The sequence below is a fragment of the Castor canadensis genome, chromosome 12 (assembly GCF_047511655.1).
Source record: "Castor canadensis chromosome 12, mCasCan1.hap1v2, whole genome shotgun sequence".
Taxonomy (NCBI): Eukaryota; Metazoa; Chordata; class Mammalia; order Rodentia; family Castoridae; genus Castor; species Castor canadensis.
Window position 1 is genome coordinate 42,118,926 of NC_133397.1, and position 23,014 is coordinate 42,141,939.

Here is a 23,014-nt window from a genome sequence, read left to right on the forward strand (position 1 = left end):
CCCTAACTGGAGAAAGCAGATGGCATGGCAGCCATTGTCAGGTTTTGTAAGAATGTCTAATGGCCCATATCTGAGTGCAAGATGATTTTCAGTGGGTGGGGTCCACACAGCTGTGTGACATATTTACTAAAATGGAATTATGGTTTATTGAGTAGCAAAGAGAAACACCCAGTTATCTGAGAACTACATTGACAGGATGCAAAGGCAAGAGAATATTGCATAAACCTTATTTACAGATCAATAGATAATCTTTCATATAAAAGGTCAGTTCCAGGAAGGCAGGGCAGTAAAGAAAGAAATATTGCCTACGAATACAATATTGACTTAAAAAATCCACCTAGATGAATCCTTTGATGAATACTCTTTTAGTTAAAGAACGTTTCTTTATTCATGAGGGTTTTTTCCCCTAAGCACTTCAGGTTCTTTGGTGAAGAATGAAGGCATTGATGAAGAGTGCTGATTTCTAGTTGTCTTGATTTTTGTGCATCAAATGAGAGCAGCATGAAACAGAATCAACATGGAGAACTTCAGAACAACATTTCTAAGAATGTGTGTGCAGTAATTAGGGTGCTGAAATCAAATAGCAGCCCACCCACTACCCCTTGTAATCTTCTGCTTTGCTAGCTCTAATGCTAAACATTTATTCTGACTTAAGGGGAAAAGAAAAGAAAAGAAAAAAAAGAAACCAACAATTCAACTTTACTGGGCCTCACTAGATTCATTCATCTATTTTGTGTTTTTACTTTGCCTTGAACCAACTAGTTCATTACATCAAATAATATATGAAATTACCGCCACCTGCCTCCACTTGGCTATTGGATCATGATGCTATTATGAATGCTGCCTTAACACAAATAAGCATGGAAGGAGATGTTATTTGGCCTCAGATATGTCTCCTTCAATTCATATATTGTAACTGTGTTTAGCAATAGGATGTTTAAGAGATAATTAAGTTTAATTGAATACATGAGACCTTAATCCTATGAGATTAGTGTTCTTGTAAGAAGTGACATCAGACACTTGTTCCTGCTTACTCATTCTTGCTCATTTGAGTATGTATGCTCCCTCTCTCTGTCTGCTCTTTGAAGATAAGGGAAAAGGCAGCCATGTGCAAACCAGAAGACTCCTTCCTGGCAACCTGATCAACCAGTATCTTGACTTTGGACTTTCCAGCCTCCAGAACTTTCTGAATAAGCTTCCGTTTTTTAAACTATCCATTCTATAGTTTTCTGTTATGGCAGCCAGAGGTAACTAATACAAGATGGAAGTTTAACTGGGCATCATTTCCCTGATAGAATCTTTCAGATTAGAGGATCAACTGTGAATTTATGTGATTCCTTTGGGTAGTCTGGAAACTATTTCAAAGGATAAGAGTCTGAGTCTTGAACAGCTGCATTGCTGGTTGAAGACTATTGGAAGGCAGAGTAGTTCCAGTCCCTAATAACACCATGTACCACACGCTGGGGAGGAGAGCGCAACAGGAAACAGCCTGTGCAAGAAGTTGAAAAGCTTGAGATAGATTACTTCTAGTCTCAACTTCTTAACTGGATATGCACATGACAATAGATGTGAAAAGATTTTATACACTGTAGAATAATGTGACTGCTATGGACCGAATGTTTGTGTACCCAAAATTTATATGTTGAAACTCCTACCAAATGTGGTGGTGTTTGCACAATCAAACCTTCAAACAACTAAGACAACTAAATGACAGGAATCACCACACACCTATCAGTACTAACACTTAATGTTAACAGACTTAAATCACCCATCAAAAGGCACCGTTTGAAGAAATGGATTAAAAAGGAAGATCCAACAATTTGTTGCTTACAGGAGACCCATCTCACTGACAGAAATAAGCATAGGCTTAGGATGAAAGGCTGGAAGAAGATTTACCAAGCCAATGGCCCCAGAAAACAGGCAGGAGTAGCACTACTTATCTCTGACAAAGTAGACTTCAAACCTACATTGATCAAATGAGATAAAGAAGGAAATTCCATACTAATAAAAGGGGAAATAGACCAAAAGGAAATAATAATCATCAACTTGTAAGCACCCAATGTCAATGCACCCAATTTCATCAAACATACCCTGAAAGATCTAAAAACATATATTAACGCCAACACAGAGGTTGTGGGAGACTTTAACACACCATTATCATCAATACATAGGTCATCCAAACAAAAAACCAATGAAGAAATCCAAGATCTAAAATATACAATAGATCAAATGGACCTAGTTGATGTCTACAGAACATTTCATCCAACTTCTACACAATATACATTCTTCTCAGCAGCCCATGGAACCTTCTCCAAAATAGATCATATCCTAGGGCACAAAGCAAGCCTCAGCAAATATAAGAAAATAGAAATTATACCGTGCATACTATCTGATCACAATGCAGTAAAAGTAGAACTCAACAACAAAAGTCAAGACAAAAAACATGCAAACAACTGGAAACTAAATAACTCATTACTTAATGAACAATGGATCATTGATGAAATAAAAGAGGAAATTAAAAAGTTCCTGGAAGTCAATGAAAATGAAAACACAACCTACCGGAACCTATGGGACACAGCAAAGGCAGTCCTGAGAGGAAAGTTTATAGCCATGAGTGCATATATTAAAAAGACTGAGAGATCCCAAATCAATGACCTAATGATACACCTCAAACTCCTAGAAAAACAAGAACAAGCAAATCCCAAAACAAATAGAAGGAGAGAAATAATAAAAATAAGAGCTGAAATCAATGAAATAGAAACCAAAAAAACCATACAAAGAATTAATGAAACAAAAAGTTGGTTCTTTGAAAAAATAAACAAGATCGACAGACCTCTGGCAAACTTGCTTAAAATGAGGAGAGAAAAAACCCAAATTAGTGGAATCAGGAATGCAAAAGGGGAGATAATAACAAACACCATGGAAGTCCAGGAAATCATCAGAGACTACTTTGAAAGCCTATATTCAAATAAATTTGAAAATCTTAAAGAAATGGACAGATTTCTAGATACATATCAGCATCCAAAAACTAAACCAAGAGGAAATTAATCACCTGAATAGATCTATAACACAAAATGAAATTGAAGCAGCAATCAAGAGTCTCCCCAAAAAGAAAAGTCCAGGATCTGATGGATTCTCTGCTGAATTCTATCAGACCTTTAAAGAAGAACTGATACCAACCCTCCTTAAACTGTTCCACGAAATAGAAAGGGAAGGAAAACTGCCAAACACATTTTATGAAGCCAGTACTACACTTATCCCAAAACCAGGCAAAGACACCTCCAAAAAGGAGAACTATAGGCCAATCTCCTTAATGAACATTGATGCAAAAATCCTCAACAAAATAATGGCAAACCAAATTCAACACACATCAAAAATATTATTCACCACGACCAAGTAGGCTTCAACCCAGGGATACAGGGGTTGTTCAACATATGAAAATCAATAAATGTAATAAACCACATTAACAGAAGCAAAGACAAAAACCATTTGATCATCTCAATAGATGCAGAAAAAGCCTTTGATAAGATCCAACACCATTTCATGATAAAATCTTTAAGAAAACTAGGAATAGAAGGAAAGTACCTCAACATTATAAAAGCTATATATGACAAACCTACAGCCAGCATTATAGTCAATGGAGAAAAACTGAAACCATTCCCTCCAAAATCAGGAACCAGACAAGGATGCCCACTATCTCCACTCCTATTTAACATAGTACTGGAATTCCTAGCCAGAGCAATTAGGCAAGAAGAAGGAATAAAAGGAATACAAATAGGTAAAGAAACTGTCAAAATATCCCTATTTGCAGACGACATGATCCTATACCTTAAAGACCCAAAAAACTCTACTCAGAAGCTTCTAGACATCATCAATAGCTATAGCAAGGTAGCAGGATATAAAATCAACATAGAAAAATCATTAGCATTTCTATACACTAACAATGAGCAAACTGAAAAAGAATGCATGAAAACAATTCCATTTACAATAGCCTCAAAAAAAATCAAATACCTAGGTGTAAACCTAACAAAAGATGTGAATGACCTCTACAAGGAAAACTATAAACTTCTGAAGAAAGAGGTTGAGGAAGACTACAGAAAGTGGAGAGATCTCCCATGCTCATGGATTGGTAGAATCAACATCGTAAAAATGTCTATACTCCCAAAAGTAATCTACATGTTTAATGCAATTCCCATCAAAATTCCAATGACATTCATTAAAGAGATAAAAAAATCTACCATGGAATTTATATGGAAACACAAGAGGCCACGAATAGCCAAGGCAATACTCAGTCAAAAGAACAATGCAGGAGGTATACGATACCTGACTTCAAACTATATTACAAAGCAATAAGATAAAAACAGCATGGTACTGGCACAAAAACAGACATGAAGACCTGTGGAACAGAATAGAGGACCCAGATATGAAGCCACTTGTCTTTGACAAAGGCGCTAAAAATATACGATGGAGAAATAGCAGCCTCTTCAACAAAAACTGCTGGGAAAACTGGTTAGCAGTCTGCAAAAACCTGAAACTAGATCCATGTATATCACCCTATATCAATATTAATTCAAAATGGATCAAGGATCTTAATATCAGACTCCAAACTCTAAAGTTGATATAGGAAAGAGTAGGAAATACTCTGGAGTTAGTAGGTATAGGCAAGAACTTTCTCAACGAAACCCCAGCAGCACAGCAACTAAGAGATAGCATAGATAAATGGGACCTCATAAAACTAAAAAGCTTCCGTTCATCAAAAGAAGTGGTCTCTAAACTGAACAGAACACTCACAGAGTAGGAGAAAATATTTGCCAGCTACACATCAGACAAAGGACTGATAACCAGAATATATAGGGAACTTAAAAAACTAAATTCTCCCAAAACTAATGAACCAATAAAGAAATGGGCAAGTGAACTAAACAGAACTTTCTCAAAAGAAGAAATTCAAATGGCCAAAAAACACATGAAAAAATGCTCACCATCTCTAGCAATAAAGGAAATGCAAATTAATACCATACTAAGATTCCACCTCACCCCTGTTAGAATAGCCATCATTAGCAACACCACCAACAACAGGTGTTGGCGAGGATGCGGGGGAAAAAGGAACCCTCTTACACTGTTGGTGGGAATGTAAACTAGTACAACCACTCTGCATAAAAATTTGGAGGCTACTTAAAAAGCTAGACATGGATCTACCATTTGATCCAGCAATACCACTCTTGGGGATATACCCAAAAGACTGTGACACAGGTTACTCCAGAGGCACCTGCACACCCATGTTTATTGTAGCACTATTCACAATAGCTAAGTTATGGAAACAGCCAAGATGTCCCACCACTGACGAATGGATTAAGAAAATGTGGTATCTATACACAATGGAATTTTATGCAGCCATGAAGAAGAACGAAATGTTATCATTCGCTGGTAAATGGGTGGAACTGGAGAACATCATTCTGAGTGAGGTTAGCCTGGCCCAAAAGACCAAAAATCGTATGTTCTCCCTCATATGTGGACATTAGATCAAGGGCAAACACAACAATGGGATTGGACTTTGAGCACATGATAAAAGCGAGAGCACACAAGGGAGGGGTGAGGATAGGTAAGACACCTAAAAAATTAGCTAGCATTTGTTGCCTTTAACGCAGAGAAACTAAAGCAGATACCTTAAAAGCAACTGAGGGCAATAGGAGAAGGGGACCAGGAACTAGAGAAAAGGTGAGATCAAAAAGAATTAACCTAGAAGGTAACACACACGCACAGGAAATTAATGTGAGTCAACTCCCTTTATAGCTATCCTTATCTCAACCAGGAATACTTGTTCCTTCCTATTATTGCCTATACTCTCTCTACAACAAAATTAGAGATAAGGGCAAAATAGCTAATGCTGGGTATTGAGGTGGTGGAGGGAAGAGGGAGGGGGCGGAGTGGGTGGTAAGGGAGTGGGTGTGGGCAGGGGGGAGAAATGACCCAAGCCTTGTATGCACATATGAATAATAAAACAATAAAAACAAAACAAAACAAAAAAAAACCAAATGTGGTGGTGTTTGGAGGTAGGGCCTGCTGGGGAAGGGGTTAGTGTTATAGGAGGTTGGGACTCACATGAATTCCTTTATAAAAAGAAGAAGAGACATGGGATCTCTTTTTCTTTCATTCTCCATGCACATGTATCAAGGCAAGGCCATGTGAAAATACAATGGGAAGATAGCTCTCTGTATACTAGGAAGAGTTCTCTCACCAAAAATGGACTATAGGTTACCTGATGTCAGATTTCCATCCTCCAGAATCATGAGAAATAGAATTTTATGGTTTAAAATATGCAAGCAATGGCATTGTGTTAATAGCAGCCAGAACTGACTAATACAACAGCATTTTTTGAGTGATAAAGGAGGATCCTTTGACAATGACACAATCCCTCCCAAGTGCTTTACTAGCTCTTTTCTTTCCTTAGTTAGAGAACAAGTTTAAAATGCTCTGGCAAATAATCTTTTAGAACAGAGTGTGGCTAGGATCAGTCTTCTCCAAATGTGTGTGAACTGAGATGGGAGCCAGGTAGGGCTGAGGACTACTCACCACAAAGTAAGAAAGGGACATGAAGGGAAGGCTGGACTTGATGACAAAAGACACAAGATTTCATCTTCCAGAATTAAAGGCATAGCTTTGTCTCCTCTGTTCTGCCAAAGATCCTCTTACCCCTTTCCTCCTTATTTGACTATGTTTTCCATGCCCACATCCTTCCAAATTCTTTTCTTACTGAGGGTCTTCATCCTGAAGAATAAATGGTGCCGGGCACAAGGTATGGGCCAATAATGATCAAATTCTAGATCCTTTGGTTTTAAACTTTGCATTGGTTCCTCATTCCTCATTTACTTACTCTAGTCCACCATTTTTAGATACATTTATTATCATGGACTATGGTAGGTGTGTGTGAGGGGCTGGTTTTCTTCTTGAGCCTATCTTTTGTAGAATGACTTTGTATCAGCTAAAGGAGATAGTTTGTGAATTGAGGTGCCCAGTGATTCCTTTCTACATCCTAGAGTTCTTTTGTTATATGTGAAAACTCTCTCATATCCACTCAGGCATTTTCTAAGATGAAAGGAGAGAGGGAAGAAGGGAAGAGGGCAGTTGGGAGGGAAAGAAGAAGACAAGAAGGAGTGAAAAAACCAACCAAGTAACATGCACTAATAATTTTATATTTGAAAGTTCTTTATAGTTTCTACACTAAAATTTTTGCTAAGTGTTTTTCTTAAGGGCATAATTTTATTTGGTTTTTATAACCACCTGCTATACAGATAAGGAAACTGAGGTTTAGGGAAGGTAACTGACGATGTAGCTAATAAATGTCAGTGTCCCATCCAGGTCCCAGTCTTTCTGGCTTCATAAGTAGTTTCTTTTCTTTCTTTTCTACACTCCTCCATTAAAAGCAAAGGCATTGTCCAACCTTCTCTTTTCACTAGGCAGGAGCTCTCTTGCTTGAGTCATGCCCCCAGCCACACCCTTCTCTTTCTGAACCTGCAGGACACTTAGTAACAGCTGAAGGTCTTAGTGGTCACTATATCTCTCTATCAACATTTACTTGAATTTTTCTGAGGACTGATAAGTATACTTTAATTAGATAACTGGAAATAATCATTTTTCCAATACATTGGTTAGCTATTGTTTTGTTTTGGCAGTACTGGGGTTTAACTTAGGGCCTCACACTTGCTATGCAGGTGGTCTACCACATAAGCCACTTTGCTAGCTCTTTTTTTTATTTTCAAAATAGGGTCTCATGAACTATTTGCCCTGGCAGGCTTCAAACCATGATCCTCCTGATCTCTGCCTCCTGATTATGTGAGTGCCAACCAGTACCTGGCCACTGATTAACTTTTTAAGGACTTAGTAGTTTATAAGATATGTCCAGTTTTTTTTTTAAATCTCACTTGAGGCGCATGCAAGCCATGTACATCTCAGAAGTCCAGTGATTGGCCCCAGATTGATCAATTTGCATATGGCAGAGTCAGGATGGTGACCTACATTTTCTCATTTCATTTTCCATTAACACGTATTTTCTCCATTGCTATGCATCTAACCAGGTTAGTCTCTGCATACAGCATAGCAAAGTCTCTGTCCCTAAGGGACAAGTTTCGCTTAGTCATCAAGGCCCCCACGCCTGAACCTAGAAGAGATCAACCAGGAACAATTACACAATATGCAGAGTGCAGTACAAAATGAAAATGCAGAGCTTCTTGTTTAAAATGTTTGAACTCTTAAACCTTTCAAGATGATGACAACAGAGAATTAGACCTCTTATGAGGTCCTCTGAATGTGGGGTCCTTCTAAGCACAGGGACTTGTGCAACTGCAGGGACAGATGTCCTTCTTTCTTTTTTAGACCTTTTGTGGGAACTCCTATCATAGAGCAGCAGTTCTAGATCATGTGACCTCTCTTCTATTAAATCTCTTATTTCTTGGTCCCCACTCAGAGAGTGGAGGTACACAATGATCTAGTGTACCTTATCATACCTGTGACTCCAGTTTTTATGGAGCAAAATTTAGGACCAGATACATAATATCAGCAGTAGCTAATATTTCTTGTCTACTATGACAGGTACTGTGGAAAACTTTTTACACACTTTAGATTGATTACAAAAGCAGCCCAAGTCTATCCCTGTAGCCATACCCTCTGTATTTGTGACCTTGAAGCTTTTCTCATCAAGAAGTGGCATCTTATTTCTCCACCTGTAGGTTCTGTGAACTTCTTTGGCTAATAAAATGCATCAGAAGAGATAAGGTGCTAGCTTAGGGTGTATGCTGAAGAAGCTTCACTCTTTAGCTGTCTCTCCTAGAACCTGGGATCCCTATGAAAATAAGCCTATGCTAGCTTGCTGGAAATGAGTATCACTGGGAGGAGAGCTGAGTCATTCCAATTGAGACCATCCGGAGCGGCAGACCCCAGTTGACCTGCCAACTAACTACAGATGCATGAGTGAGCTTAGCTGAAGTAAGGCAAACATAGTCCAGATAAGCAGAACCATACTGCTGACCAACTCACAGACAAATGAGAAATGATCGATTGTTGCTGTTTTAAGCCTCCATCTTTGGGTACTGGTTAGTTATGCTGCATTATTATGTTAATAGTAGATAACATGTATTATTATTTTTATTCTCTTTATAGGAAACCTTTCAAGCTATGAAAGGTTAAGTCCTTGCCTGTGATAAATAGTGAGTAAATGGACCCAAAAAGTTTAACTCCAGTGTTCAAATTCTTATCTGTTATTTTGTAAGGCCTCATCATAATACTCAAGTCTCTGTCAAAGCCACAGCTAATCTGGAAGACATTTGAGTGGAAGAAATAGTTTGTGCTGATGGCGTCAGGCCCAAAGGATGGAGCTCAAATATCAGGAATCTCTCTGCTGATAAAATACCATATTGATTATTAACCAAATTACAAAGTAAAGCACTGCTATCTATCAGGTAAAATTTACTTATATGTAAAACAAGAGACAATATCTTTGAGGTTGAGTTCACAAACTAAATGATAGAAGAAAGTTTGGTTGCATCTCATTAACACTAAATTATGACTGAGTTCTGTAAGAGGGTTGCATGACAGTCCCATTAATGGAAATGGCATTCTTATTCCTGTTTTTGCAAATGAAAACAAAATGCAATTATATTAGTGGAATTTGCTCATTAAATTAAATTAAAACTACCACAAAGTGTCTCCTCACCTCCACTTCTCTACCCACCATCCTCGATAGAAAAGTAATTATTCTTCAGAGCAGTAACTAGACATTTTACTAAAATCAGAATGTACGAATTTGATAACACAGTTTGGGGCAGAATTATGAGTTCTTACAGATATCGGAGATTGGGAAGGTTCTGGAAGGCCTCAGGGTTGATGTACAGCAGGTTGTTGGCCTTTTCAATTCTACTGTAAAAGAAGAAGGTACATGCAAGTGATCCTGACAGCAAGAAATGCTATAGTATTGAAGAGTTTATCAATAAATCATTCATCTATCAATCCATCCATCCACCCATCCATCCACTCATTGTTTCAAGAACTATTGAGCAGGTGTGCAGTACTTTTTCTTATACTGTGCAAGCTAAATATTAACCCTGACTCAGTTAAAACTCATCATTTGGGACCTACCAGGGTCACTTTCACCTGAACAGAGATGAGTCTTTAACCAGTAAGAGTCTGCTAGAGTCAGAGGAGGCTAAGAATGTAGGGATGAGACTAACATGGGGAACTGGAGGTGAAAAATAACAAGAGTGTGAAAAGAAGATGAAAGAGACAGGGAGGGAAAAAGCATGAGGCATCAAAAAGATTGGAGAAACAGAGATAAAATGACAAAGACAAACAAAAACTCTAAGAAAAATAATTGATACTCTTTGTTTTTAACCATGAAATTCTAGCGACAGTAAGTGGCTGAGAATATGCCAGTGATTCCCTTCATGCTCTAAGCAGGCTGCTTCCTCACAGCTCTTGGGAAGTGTGACATCTGCCCTGTGTTTTTAGCCTGCACAATGTCCTGATCAATAGTCCAGAGGTAAACATGGTCACGTTTGGATTCTAATAGAGAGCCTGTCTTTTCCTCATCTTGCTGGATCAATCTGTATTTTCAGAGATACTCTTTGTTAATTACCTCCTCTCTGTTTCATTAGCTTTTATGTTGCAGTAACCTGTAGCTAACCAGATCCAAGTACCAGACAATTAATCATTTTAAACACATTCAGTGTTGCATGGGGGTGAGTATTTCTCCATGCAAGGAAGAGATGAATGAGCCATCCCAATAGCCCCCCTGCCCACTGGACTGTGTTGAGGGATACTTGTTTGACTGTGCCTAGAGGTCTGGCTGTCCTTTGATTAGTGTCTCTGATAAGCCCTATGGATTCTGAGACCCTAGTCAGATCTCTTTTCCCAACTAGGGCAAGAGGAAGCCAAGCAGAGAGAGAGGAAAGAAAGGAGCATGAAGGTAATGACAATGAGGAAGAATGAAGTGGGAGGCACAGTGGGTAGAAGGAAAGAAAAGAGGGAGAATTTGGCAAGATGGGCAGTCTGTCATTCATAAACTCTTTTCACACACACACACACACACACACACACACACACACACACACACAGAGAGAGAGAGAGAGAGAGAGAGAGAGAGAGAGAGAGAGAGATTTTTTTTGCCTGTCCTCCACTAATATTTGGCAAAACAAGATCCTTATTTTTAGAAAAGATACAAAAGAGCCAAGGGATTTATGATCATGTCCTTATTTTGCTGTGGGTTTTGCTAGATGGCTTTAGAAAAGTCTCACAACTTCTCTGTGCCTTTTATTCTTCATCTGTGAAAGTAGGAGAGTCGCTCATTGGCTTTCCTAAATGTGTTCTATGGGAATTTTGTTGGAGGTTAATAAATGTTCTACAAAAGAAACCTTTCCAGTGTCTTAAGTTGAGAAACATTTAATATAATAGTTACTTCTTGAAGATTCAAAATGTATATCAACATAAAACTTCCTGAGAAGTTTCCTTATAGTAAGTGAAATTATCTAACTTTATTTGCTCAGTGTTTCCTAATTTTATTTGATCAAAGAATCTTTTTCTTTTCTTTTCTCTGTTCTTTTTTGAACATTTAACAATTTCCTGGGTTATGAGTACTACACATAATATACTTTGGAAAAATTTTGACCAATAATCTGTAAAGTTTCTATGACCTTGACAAGTCATAGAATTCTATGGTTCTATGAATTAATTTATGGCAACTATAGACTGATATAAAACAGAAGTAGATCTATGTACTGACATATCTGTAAACCTGGAATGTCAACAAGAGAAGTAAATTTGGTTGTGGTTGTAAGGAAACAAAGATCATCGGAACAGAAATACTCTGCTAGTTTGATATGCTAAATTTAGTTTACATTTATCATTTCCTTTATTCATGACAGTAATCCTATAAGGTGTAGATCTTATTATGGTTTTACAGATGGGAAAATGAAGTCTCAGATGGTTATGTGTCTTGGCTGAGCTTTCATTGTAAATCTATGACATAGGCTAGAGTTCTATGACAGCTAGGATTACCCAGCTTCAACCACATCATGTAGGACTTATTTTAGGCTTTGTGGAACAATTTGGAATGAGAAGATGGATGGGGGTACCTTTTCATAGTCACAGGGCAAGTTTCTTGAGTGCATGATACAAAATATATGGGATAGAGCAAGCAGGATAAAACTAGGTTCTGGACTGGTGCCCAATCAACAAAACAAAGACAAATTACGGTACAGTTTAGGCTGACTTTGACATTTTATAATGACAGCATAGGGATTTAAAGATAGAACAGAGCCAGGACTTCCCAAGAATACATGAGAATTTTTAAGGCTGCTCCCAAAAATAGCCATGAGAAATACTCCCAAATCTCTTACTTACATTTCATGTAACCTGGGCAGGTTGGAGAACACATCTGCCTCTATCACTTCCAAGACATCATTCTGAGAGATCTCTCTGCAGGAAAGAAACATAATTCAAGTCAGCTCAGTTATACTCCATAAACATTTTAAGGCTCAGCTAAAGTATTGCACCTTGGAGGATTTATAAGACACATGACACTCCTTTCCTGTCCTCAAATAGGTCAGCTATAGTAATGACAAAACATCTAATGTTAATACCTACAGAATAGCGGGAGAATAAATTCAATGTGATGACTCAATTTAGAGGTTATTCGTCCGTAAATATAGAAACTATGGCACAGAGGAGGAAAGAGGTATTTAGAAAATGTATAGGATGAGAACAACTTTTGAGTTCACTAGACTGGGGGTCAACAGACTTTCTACAGGTCCAGATAGTAAATAATTTTTGGCTTCATTGACTGGTTCATCCTTATCGTAACTATGTAACTGACACTGCAGTGCCAAAGGAGCCATAGACAACACATCAATGACTTTATTCCAATAAAACTTTTTAAAAAGAGGTGGGGATAGTGCAAGATGGAAACTTTCTCCATCAGACCATCAGACCCTGTGAATAAGACTGAATAACAAAGAAGAGTCTACATAAAGAAGAGCAAAAGAGAAGAAGAGCACTGAAAGCCACAAAAGAGGAATAGAACAGCTGAAAAATATAGTGAAATAGCAAGATGGCAGAATAAGAAAAAATTTTCTGCTCCAGGCCTGGTTCCAGCTCCAGCTCCCCCCGGGGGAGGGGAAGTCAAAGCCTCCACCCCAAGGTAAGCCAGGTGGCCTCTGTGATAAATTGGCAGACCTAGCTGTGGGACAAAACCCACACATTCCACAAACCTTCTTCTCAGTGTAGGAATTTGACAGACAGTGACTTCCCTAGCATGACAGGCCCACATCACACAAGACAACCTTTCATTCCCCTCCCTGAGAACACTGGCAAAGTACCACCTTGAGAGAGAGCCTCCTGATTGAGTCTGAGATACCAGACTCAATCTGGCATCTTGAGACATCAGGCTACAGTTTATGAGAGGCAATGGCTATGAGAGGAGAGGGAGAGGCTTTGGCTTGGGGTCAGCTGAGAAGTTAAATAAAGCTCAGGAAAGGAAAGTAGCAGTGTTGGCAATCCCACCCTAACAGTCTATAGAAAATTTCAAAAACAAATACCTACCTTTCCCTGGCAGAAAGCTCAGGTTTCAGAAGCTGCTTACAGGCTGCCAGTAGGCAGGCAGATCTGGAGACAGAGCAACCCCAGGGATTTGGAAAACCATTACCCAGGGAGTTTTGTGATTCCCAGCCATAGTATCCTTGTAGGCAAGTGTCCCCAGAAGCAGATGTAGAAAGGGAGCAGTTTTGACTAGGACAATGTGAAAAACAGCCAAAGGCCCATACGTAAGTGGCACCACCCTATCCAAGACACTATCTAGCTATATTAACCAAGGCACTACTCATAGAAAGAGGGGCCCCACTGCTCAGATCTCTCTGCATTTTATCAGGAAGGCTCAATCCTCCTATTTGAGATGCTGTGCAGTCTCAAAACAACTCTGGGGCAAAGTACTTTGTTAAGAGAATTGCTCTGGAGTGTGTCAACCATGCGTCTAAGCTGCCGCATTCTAGCCCTCCTTTCCCCCTCAAGCTAGAGGAGCAACTCTGTCCTCCTGATGTTGTTCCCATAACAACCTGGGCAAGAGGCAAGGGGAACTAACCTGAACAAAATGTAGGGGATATCAACGCTTCTCCACAGGAAGAAATATTAACTTTTTTTGTCTTCATCCAATTTGCTTCCATTTAGCTGGTTCTGTACTTTTTTTTTTTAATGTTTAGTTTCTAATTGATGGAATTTTTTTCTTTATTTCTTAATTTTTCCTCCTTATCTCCCAAACCCTAGCTCTCTAACTATATAGCTCTTTCTTGTACTGTTAACTACTACACCTACTTCCCCTTCTTTCCATTTTCCCACTTACCTCCCCTCCCTATGTCCATTGCTATATTTCTAAATTTCTAATCCTTATACTTTTCAACCAGTGTTAAACTCCCAGATCATCCCTTTAGGAACCAGAGTTTTGCTCCCATACAACCTTAGTGGTTTGACAGATAAGGGTTCCAATTGTATCTTACTCGTTCAAAGATTTAATTTATTCTTGAATTGTTGCTAGAAGGAAAGAGTAGGCTGTCCACATATGCGAGCATAGAAATTTAAATATGAAAAACCAAGGCAGTGTCTCCTTTCCAAGACTCCACAACAACTGAATCCAAAAATAATGAGATGGCTGAAATATCTGATAGAGAATTCAGAAGCCTACTGTTAAAAATGATCAATGAGGGCTGGCAGAGTGGCTTAAGCAATAAGAGTGCCTGCCTAGCAAGCACAAGGCCCTGAGTTCAAGCCCCAGTGCTGAAAAAAAAAAAAGATCAATGACCTCAAAGAGGACTCAAATAAACAGATAAATGAAGTTAGTAAATCAATCCAAGACCTAGAAAAGGGTCAGGTGCTGGTGGCTCATACCTGTAATTACCTAGCTACTTAGGAGACAGAGATTAGGAAAATTGTGATTCAAAGCCAGCCCAGGCAAATAGTTTGTGAGACCCTTCTCAAAAATACCCAACATATTAAAGGACTGGAGGTGTGGCTCAAGTGGTGGGGCACCTGCCTAGTAAGCTTAAGACCCTGATTTCATCCCCATAAGCACCACCAAAAATAAATAAACAAATAAAAAATAAACCAAACCAAATCCAAACAAAAAGCAAGACCTAGAAAAGAAAGTCAGCAACATAGAAGAGAAATTCAGTAAAGAAATGGAAATTATGAAAAAAGGAAACACAAGTAGAAATGTTAGAAATGAAGACCTCAATATATCAAATAAAAACCACAGGGATAGTATTATCAGCAGACATATTCAAACAGAAAAAAAAGTATCAAAGATGGAGGACAAGGTCAAGGAGTTATTGTATATGATCACAAAGAAAAAAATGAATATAACATACAAGACCTCTGGGACATCATCAAAAGACCAAACCTGAGAATTCATGGGTGGAAGAAGGAGCTGAAATATAAACAAAAGGCTGAAAACTAATATAAACTAAATAAAAACCTATTTAATGAACTCATAACAGAAAAATTCCCAAATCTATGTAATGATATAGACACCCATGCACAGGAGGCATTTCAAACTCCAAATAGACATGACCAGAAAAGAACAACCTCACATCATATCATAATTAAAATGCTAAAACTAGAGAACAAAGAAGGGATACTGAAAACTGCAAGAGAAAAATGCCAATTTACATACAAAGGTAATCACATAAGAATTACCTCAGATGTCTCAGCACAAACCCTAAAAGCCAGGAAAACATGGTGCAATGTAATTCAAGCTCTGAGAGAGAATAACTGCGAATCAAGAATACTACATCCAGCAAAACTGTTCTTCAATCTCAATGAAAAAGTAGGGACCTAACAGGGTAAGGATTAACTAAAGCAGTTTATGTCCACCAGTCCTGCATTACAAAGGATACTCAGGGATTAATTCACATGGAAGAGGATGATAAATAGTCACAAACATGAGAGGTCAGGAAAGAATAAAACTCAAAAAGGGAATTGACAAAACCTTGAGAACAAGGAAAGTAGCAAGCATGATCAATTCAGTAAAACAGCAAAACTTAAAGATGAGTAAAGCCAAAAGTAAAGAACAATCAATGCAAGACTTGATTTGGAAAAAGAATGATAGAAACATATAGATCAGTAAATCCCTCTCAATCATAACCTCAAATGTAAACAGACTAAATCCTCCAATCAAAAGATACAGATTTTCTGGTTGCATCAAACAGCAAGATCCAACAATATGTTCTACAAGAAACCCACCTCACAACCAAAGACACACACAAATTAATAGTGAAAGTTTGGAAAAAAGATTTACAAGGATGCAGAAACCAAAAGCAAGCAGGGATAACTGTTCTCATATCAGACAAAGCAAATTTTATGCAAAAATAAGTCAGAAAAGATAAAGAAGGTCACTATACTAATAAAGGAAAGTATCCAGGAAGCATATTAACAATTCTAAATATATATGTACCAAACTTCAGTGCCCCAAGTTTATAAAACAAACACTTCTGAGCTTAAAAGAACAGATAGGTCCAGATACAATAATAGTGGGAGATCTCAACACACCACTCTCATCAATATACAAAACATCCTGACAGAATGTAACAAACATATCATAGAAGTAAACAATACCATGGGCAAAATGGACTTAACAGATATTTATAGAGAATTTCATACTGCAGTAGCGGACCACAGATTTTTCTTAGCAGCCCATGGAAACTATACTCTAGCAAACTGGAAAGTCAATGAGAAACAAATTTCTTAACACATGATCCACCAAAATTGAACCAACAGGACAAAAATAACTTAAACAGGTCAATAGTAAGTAATGAGATTGAGAGAGTTACAAAGAACTTCCCAACAAAGAAAAACCCAAGTATGGATGGATTCACTGCTGAATTCTACCAGATGTTTAAAGGATAACTAACACTAATACTCCTCAAACTATTCTGAAAAATACAAAGGGTAGAAATACTATCAAACTCATTCTACAAAACCTGTATTACCCTAATACCAAAACCAGGTAAAGATGCATCAAAAAAAAGTGAAAGTTTCAGGCCATTATCTGTAATGAACACAGATACAAAAATTCTCAAAATCACACTTGCTAGCAGAATCCAACAACACATTAAACAGATCATACATCATGATCCATTCCAGGAATGGAAGGAGAATACAACATATTATGCAATTCATAATATTAAGTGTAATATAACATACAAACAGAATCAAGGACAAAAGCCACATCATCATCTCAACTGATGCTGAAAAAGCCTTAAACAAAATTCAACATCCTTTCATGATAAAAGTTCTGAAGAAACGGTTGGAAGGAATATACCTCAACATTCTAAAAGGTATATATATATATATATATAGAGAGAGAGAGAGAGAGAGAGAGAGAGAACAAACCTATAGAGAACATCATACTAACTGGGGAAAAATTGAAATAATTTCATCTCAAATTAAGAATGAGACAAAGTTTTCCACTCTCTGCACTCTTATTCAATATGGTACTGGAATTCCTAGCCAGAGTGATAAAACAGAATGAAATAAAAGGAATTCCAATAAGAAAGGAGGAAGTCAATGTATCTCTATTTACAGATGATATCATATTATACTTAAAAGTCAAAAACCTCTTAGATCTCATAAATACACATTTAACAAAGTAGCAGGATAGAAAATTAATATACAAATATCAGTAAACATTTCTATACACTAACAATGAACAGTCTGAAAAAGAAATCAGAAAATAATCCCATTCAAAATAGCATTCAAAAATTTAACTACCTAGGAATAAATTTAATGAAGAATGTGAAAGACCTAGTCAACAAAAATTATAAATCACTGAAAAATGAAATCAAGAAGATATCAGAAGATGGAAGAACATCCCCTGATCATGGATAAGCAAAATCAATATTGTGAAAATGGCTATTTGTGTGGTCTATGTGTTCAGTGCAATCCCAATCAAAATCCCAATGACTTACTTCACAGAGACAGAAAAAATCAATCCTAAAGTTAATATGGAAGCACAAAAGACATCTAATAGCCAAAGCAATCCTGAGCAAAAGAGCAATGCTGGAGATAGCACAATACCTGACTTCAAACTATGCTGCAGAGCCATAGCAATAAAAACAGCATGGTATTGGCACAAAAACAGGCACGAATACTAATGGGATAGACAAGAAGTTCCAGACAGAAATCCATGCAGGTACAGCCATTTGATCTTCAACAAAGGAAAAAGGATGGTCTCTTCAACAAATGGTGGTGGGGAAACTGGATACTCACCTGTGGAAGATTGATACTAGATCCTAGCCTGCCACTTTGTACTAGTATCAATCCAAAGTGGATCAAAGATCTTAACATAAGACCTGAAACTATGAAATTACTATAGGAAAGAATAGGGAAAACACTGCAACATATAGCTATAGGTAATAAGTTTATGAATAAAACTTCAATAGCTCAACAATTAAGAAATAGGATTGACAAATGAGACTGCATCAAACTGAAAAGCTTCTGAACAGCAAAGAAAACAGTGTCTTGAGTGAAGAGATAGCCTCTAGAATGGGAGAAAATCTTTGCCGGCTATACATCTTAATAACCAGAATATACAGGGAGCTCAAAACAACTCACCTAGAAAATAATCAACAATCCATTGACCAAATGGGCAAATGAACTGAGCAGACAATTCTCAAAAGGAGAATATAAATGACCAATAAATACAGAAAGAAATGCTCAATAACCTCAGCAATAAAGGAAATGCAATTGAAACAACATTGAAATTTCACTTCACTCCAGTCAGAATGCATGTCATCAGTAATAACACAACAACAAATCTTAGCAAGAATGTGGGAAAAATGAACCCTTATGCACTACTACTGCTGGAAATGTACATTAGTGCAACCATTATGGAAAGCAGTATGGATGTTCCTCAAAAAACTAAAAATAGATGTACCACATGATCCAGCAATAATTCTCCTGGCATATACCCAAAGAAACGTAAACCAAGACACAATAGAGCCACTGACATACCAATGTTCATTGCAGCAGCCAAGATGCCCTATAACTGATGAATGGATTAAGAAAATGTGGTATATATACATGAGATATTATTCAGCCATAAAGAAGAATGAAATTACGTTGTTTGCAGGTAAATGGATGGAACTCGAGACCATCCTGTCAAGTGAAGTAAGCCAGGCTCAGAAGGACAAAGATCATATGTTTTCCCTCATTTGTGGAAGCTAGACCTAAAAGATAAATGTAAATATACATAGGTGATCTTATACATACACACACACACACACACACACAAAGAGAGAAAGAACATGATTGTCCTAGTGAGTCTGTCTGAAGGGTCAATGGAGGAAGGATAGGAAAAGAGAATGATAGAGTGAATAATATTGAAATACATTGCCTCTGTACACGAAGATAGTATAACAAAGTGCACTGAAAACTGTTGAATAACAGGGGAGCAGGGCAATAGAGAAAGAATAGTAGTGTAAGAAAAAATGATCTTTTCTATCAAAGTATATGTCACCTTCTTAGATTACTTAAAATTCCTCAGGTGGCCACCTTAGGTGACTCACATTGTTTAAAGGGTTCCTGTTTCTTCTTCTGGATTCTTGTACAGCCCCATTGCCTGTTAAAATTACCCACAAATTTTGTGCCCTAACCACCCATCCCCTAAGCTTTTTAGCCAATTAGAAAGATTGTGAACCTTTGACCTGGACAAATCCCACGTAAGGGGCAGGTACAACTGCATCAGGGATATAAGGAGGAGCCACTGCAGACCATTTTGTGCTCATGTGTCCGCTCAGCTACAGTGAATACGTGCTTGCACCCTTTCGATCAAAAGAAATTGCCTTGTCAAGATTTTCTCTGTCTCTCGTGTGTCTGTTCTCGGCACTGGAGGGTCTTTAATTCCAGCAGTAGAAGAGTGGGTTAACTTGACTGAAGTGCGATACATACATGCATGAAATACTAAGTGGAAATCCCCTTGAACAATTATGAAATACTAAGTGGAAATCCCCTTGAACAATCAATATACACTTGAAAAAATGAAGGACAGGAAGGCAAAAGGGGTCCTGTCTGGGGTGAGCACCAGTGGGAGGAGGAAGGGTAAATGGAGAGGGTGAAGGAGAGTGAATATGATCAATGTTCTTTGTATATGTATATGAAAATAGAACAATGAAACCTGTTGAAATTGTTCTAAGAAGGGTGGATGTGGGAGAATGATGGAGAGGGTAAGTCTGATTAAGATACAGTGTAAGTATATATGTAAATTTCTCAAGGGAACCCCTTTGTACAACTAATATAAGCTAATAAAAACTGTAAGAAATATGAGGTGGTGGGTTGCAGTTCAATGACCATGGAGCCAAGTTCTTCTCTGTTAATCTCTTATAATAAACATGGATTTAAATCCTCTCCCCTTCTATGCAATTACTCAAATGAGGTTGTTATTTTCAGGCCTTTGGCATTAATGATGACTTGGCCTAAAATGCCCAGAAATAATCTTTCAGGTCCCAGGTTTTTAACTCTTGGAGTAATTTGACAGCAGTGGGGAACAAAGTCCACTATGAAGAAGCTCGGAGTTTGTGAGGAGAAAGGGTGGCCTAGTCAGCTAGTGTTTATAAAGTAGCTCTCAGATGAAACATGTTATTATTAGGCTCCTGAGAAGGTTCGCATGCAGTTTTAATGTGGCAGCTGAGAGTGTCTCAGGAAATCTCACAGGCAGCATGCACTCAAATTGGCTGAGGCGGAAGCACTGTCTGCTAGCCTGGGATTTAGATGAAGGGTTCTAGAAAAGCTCTGAAAAAGGCCTGGAGGGCAGAGAAGGGAGAGGCTGGGTGGGGGAGGAGAAGCAGGACTGTGATTAGCAGCTGTCCCATTGAGGGGGATGGGCAGACATCGGGGACTTGTCAGAGGTGGTCAGGCTATTTCTCACAAGCCCTATGAGTGAGGAGATATTTTGTGATAGAAAATATTCTCTTATTCTACAGAAAAAAGCCTTTATTTGAACATTTAAAGGTGTTGAGCAAAGGAGTTACATGGATGGAGGATAAGGCATGAAGGAAAGGACTAGATAACAGAGATTAACTCTAAAAGAGGCTGGATCTCCCAGGAGCTAGCTCCAGATTCACTAGCAGTTACCAGTGGGTTTGGTTACCACACATGGTAATATTTCAGCCTAATATTAGGACATTTCTTCTTACCTGAATTCCTGTAGTGAATTTGAGAGTTCCTGTATCGAGATTTTTATTTTGTCTAAAAGAACAAGCAATTATAATAAACAAGCCAAGAAACACTTCTAATTGAATTATTTCAAATGATAGCTTATATTTTGTACTCTCAACTTTGAAGACAAGAGAGGGTGTTGGGGTGGCAGGGCACCTTTGGCCAGGTGAGGGTTGGGGGATGGAAAACAGGGTGTAGCCTTGATAAAATATTTCACTAAGAAATCTTGAGATCTGGTTCCAGTTTAATACAGTTCTGTTTCTATTTATTACTTTTATCAATTATTGGGCTATATTATTTATCGACGACTTTATATACAATCTCTCCAATCCTTTTGACATGACTGTGAAGTGGCATTTCAGTCTTGTTAATAGATGGCCCTGCCTGTATGCAGAACAACTGACTGATAGCAGCACTTACACTGTTTCTTCTACACATCTGCCTCACCAGGCCATGATAGGTTCCTCTCCGATCTTTTGTTCTTCATTGTAAAATGAGGGGGTTGAAAAGATGGCTTGTCAAGTGCTTTCCAGAACAGTGCAATGGGCCTTGTCCTCAAACACAGAAGCTCTGCAGAAGGCTACTTTCCAGAGATGAAACACCTTGTCTTCTCATACACAACTTTTCAAATTTTAACATTTTTGTCAGTCACCTGTGGATATTTCTAAAATGCAGGTTCCACTCAGGAAAAGCCTGAGTGGAGCCAGAGGTTCTATATTTTTAACAGCTTATGTGCTGTTAGACAAGCACCAACTGGTCTCAGGACCCAGCCTGTAGCAGCTAGGCTTACATGAAACAGTCCCAGCATTTGGGAAATGGGTATCAGCTGCCATGTGGCTACATCAATATCACTTTATGATAGGTTGAAACTCTATGCTGGTCCTGACTATATTCAAAAGGATCAATAACTCCTGGAAACACCTCACCTGACCTCTCTTTCTAATGTACATTAATACCATTCCCTTGAACCGAGGGATGGCAAGGTTCTCTAGGGCAGTGGTAACAATACCCTTCCAGACCTTTCTTCCCAATATGCATACACATGGTGGGTGGGTATGAAAAGCATGATTGAAAAATCCAACTACATCAGTGCAAGGGTAGGGAAGCACTTGATTAAAAAAAATCTGCCTTCCCTTTGATAAAGCTTTCCTTTATCATCATTGAGGTTTTTCTATTCTCTAAATTCTCATAAGACTTTTTGCATTTTTCAGTTAAAGGAGTTATCACATTGTTCTGTCATTGCCTTTTTTTGGGGAGTTGGGGGGCATTTTCTGATTTCCCAACCTAACTTTGAGTTCTGAAAGTTATCTTATTTACCTTTGTTTGTATCTTCAGCATCTACTGGTGAGTTGGTATGCATTTAGAGCTTGGTAAATGATTAGTGGGGTGGTGAATGGTTTGATGGTTAGATGAAGGACAAGGTCTTTAGTCCTATGAATGGCATCTGCCTAACTGCAGAAGAGATAAAGTTTGTCTGAGGTTGATGCCTTTTTTTGTTGGTGAAATAACACTCCAGCAAACAACAGCTAAGCCTAGCTTGTCTATGATTTAGGCTTTTATCCCAGGGATTTTTACTAATATATTAATACACATGCATGTATTTGTTCTAATGTATGAAGTTATCTGGATGCTTTTATTTCTATTTCTCTGTGTCACAGGTTTCCCAAGCTTTTCTGCCTACCTAATGGGGTCCTTGAATTGAAAGAACACTCAGTGGAGGAAGGAGGGGAGAGGATGTCCCCAGGGATTTATAAGGCATTTGATGGGGGAT

The 23,014-nt window shown here is 38.1% G+C and overlaps 1 protein-coding gene across 2 annotated transcripts in view; it reads right to left on the reverse strand.

The window, feature by feature from the left end:
- The window catches only part of Fshr (follicle stimulating hormone receptor), a 174,196-nt gene that overhangs the window by 43,038 nt on the left and 108,144 nt on the right, over positions 1–23,014 (reverse strand). The window contains exons 3-4 of one of the 2 annotated variants that reach the window (XM_074049657.1): positions 12,388–12,462; positions 9,835–9,906 (exon numbers count right to left, since the gene is read on the reverse strand). In XM_074049657.1, coding sequence (XP_073905758.1) covers positions 9,835–9,906; positions 12,388–12,462 — 147 coding nt within the window. Of the gene's footprint in view, positions 1–9,834; positions 9,910–12,387; positions 12,463–23,014 lie in introns of both variants that reach the window. The other variant, XM_020153740.2, reaches the window with a different exon arrangement.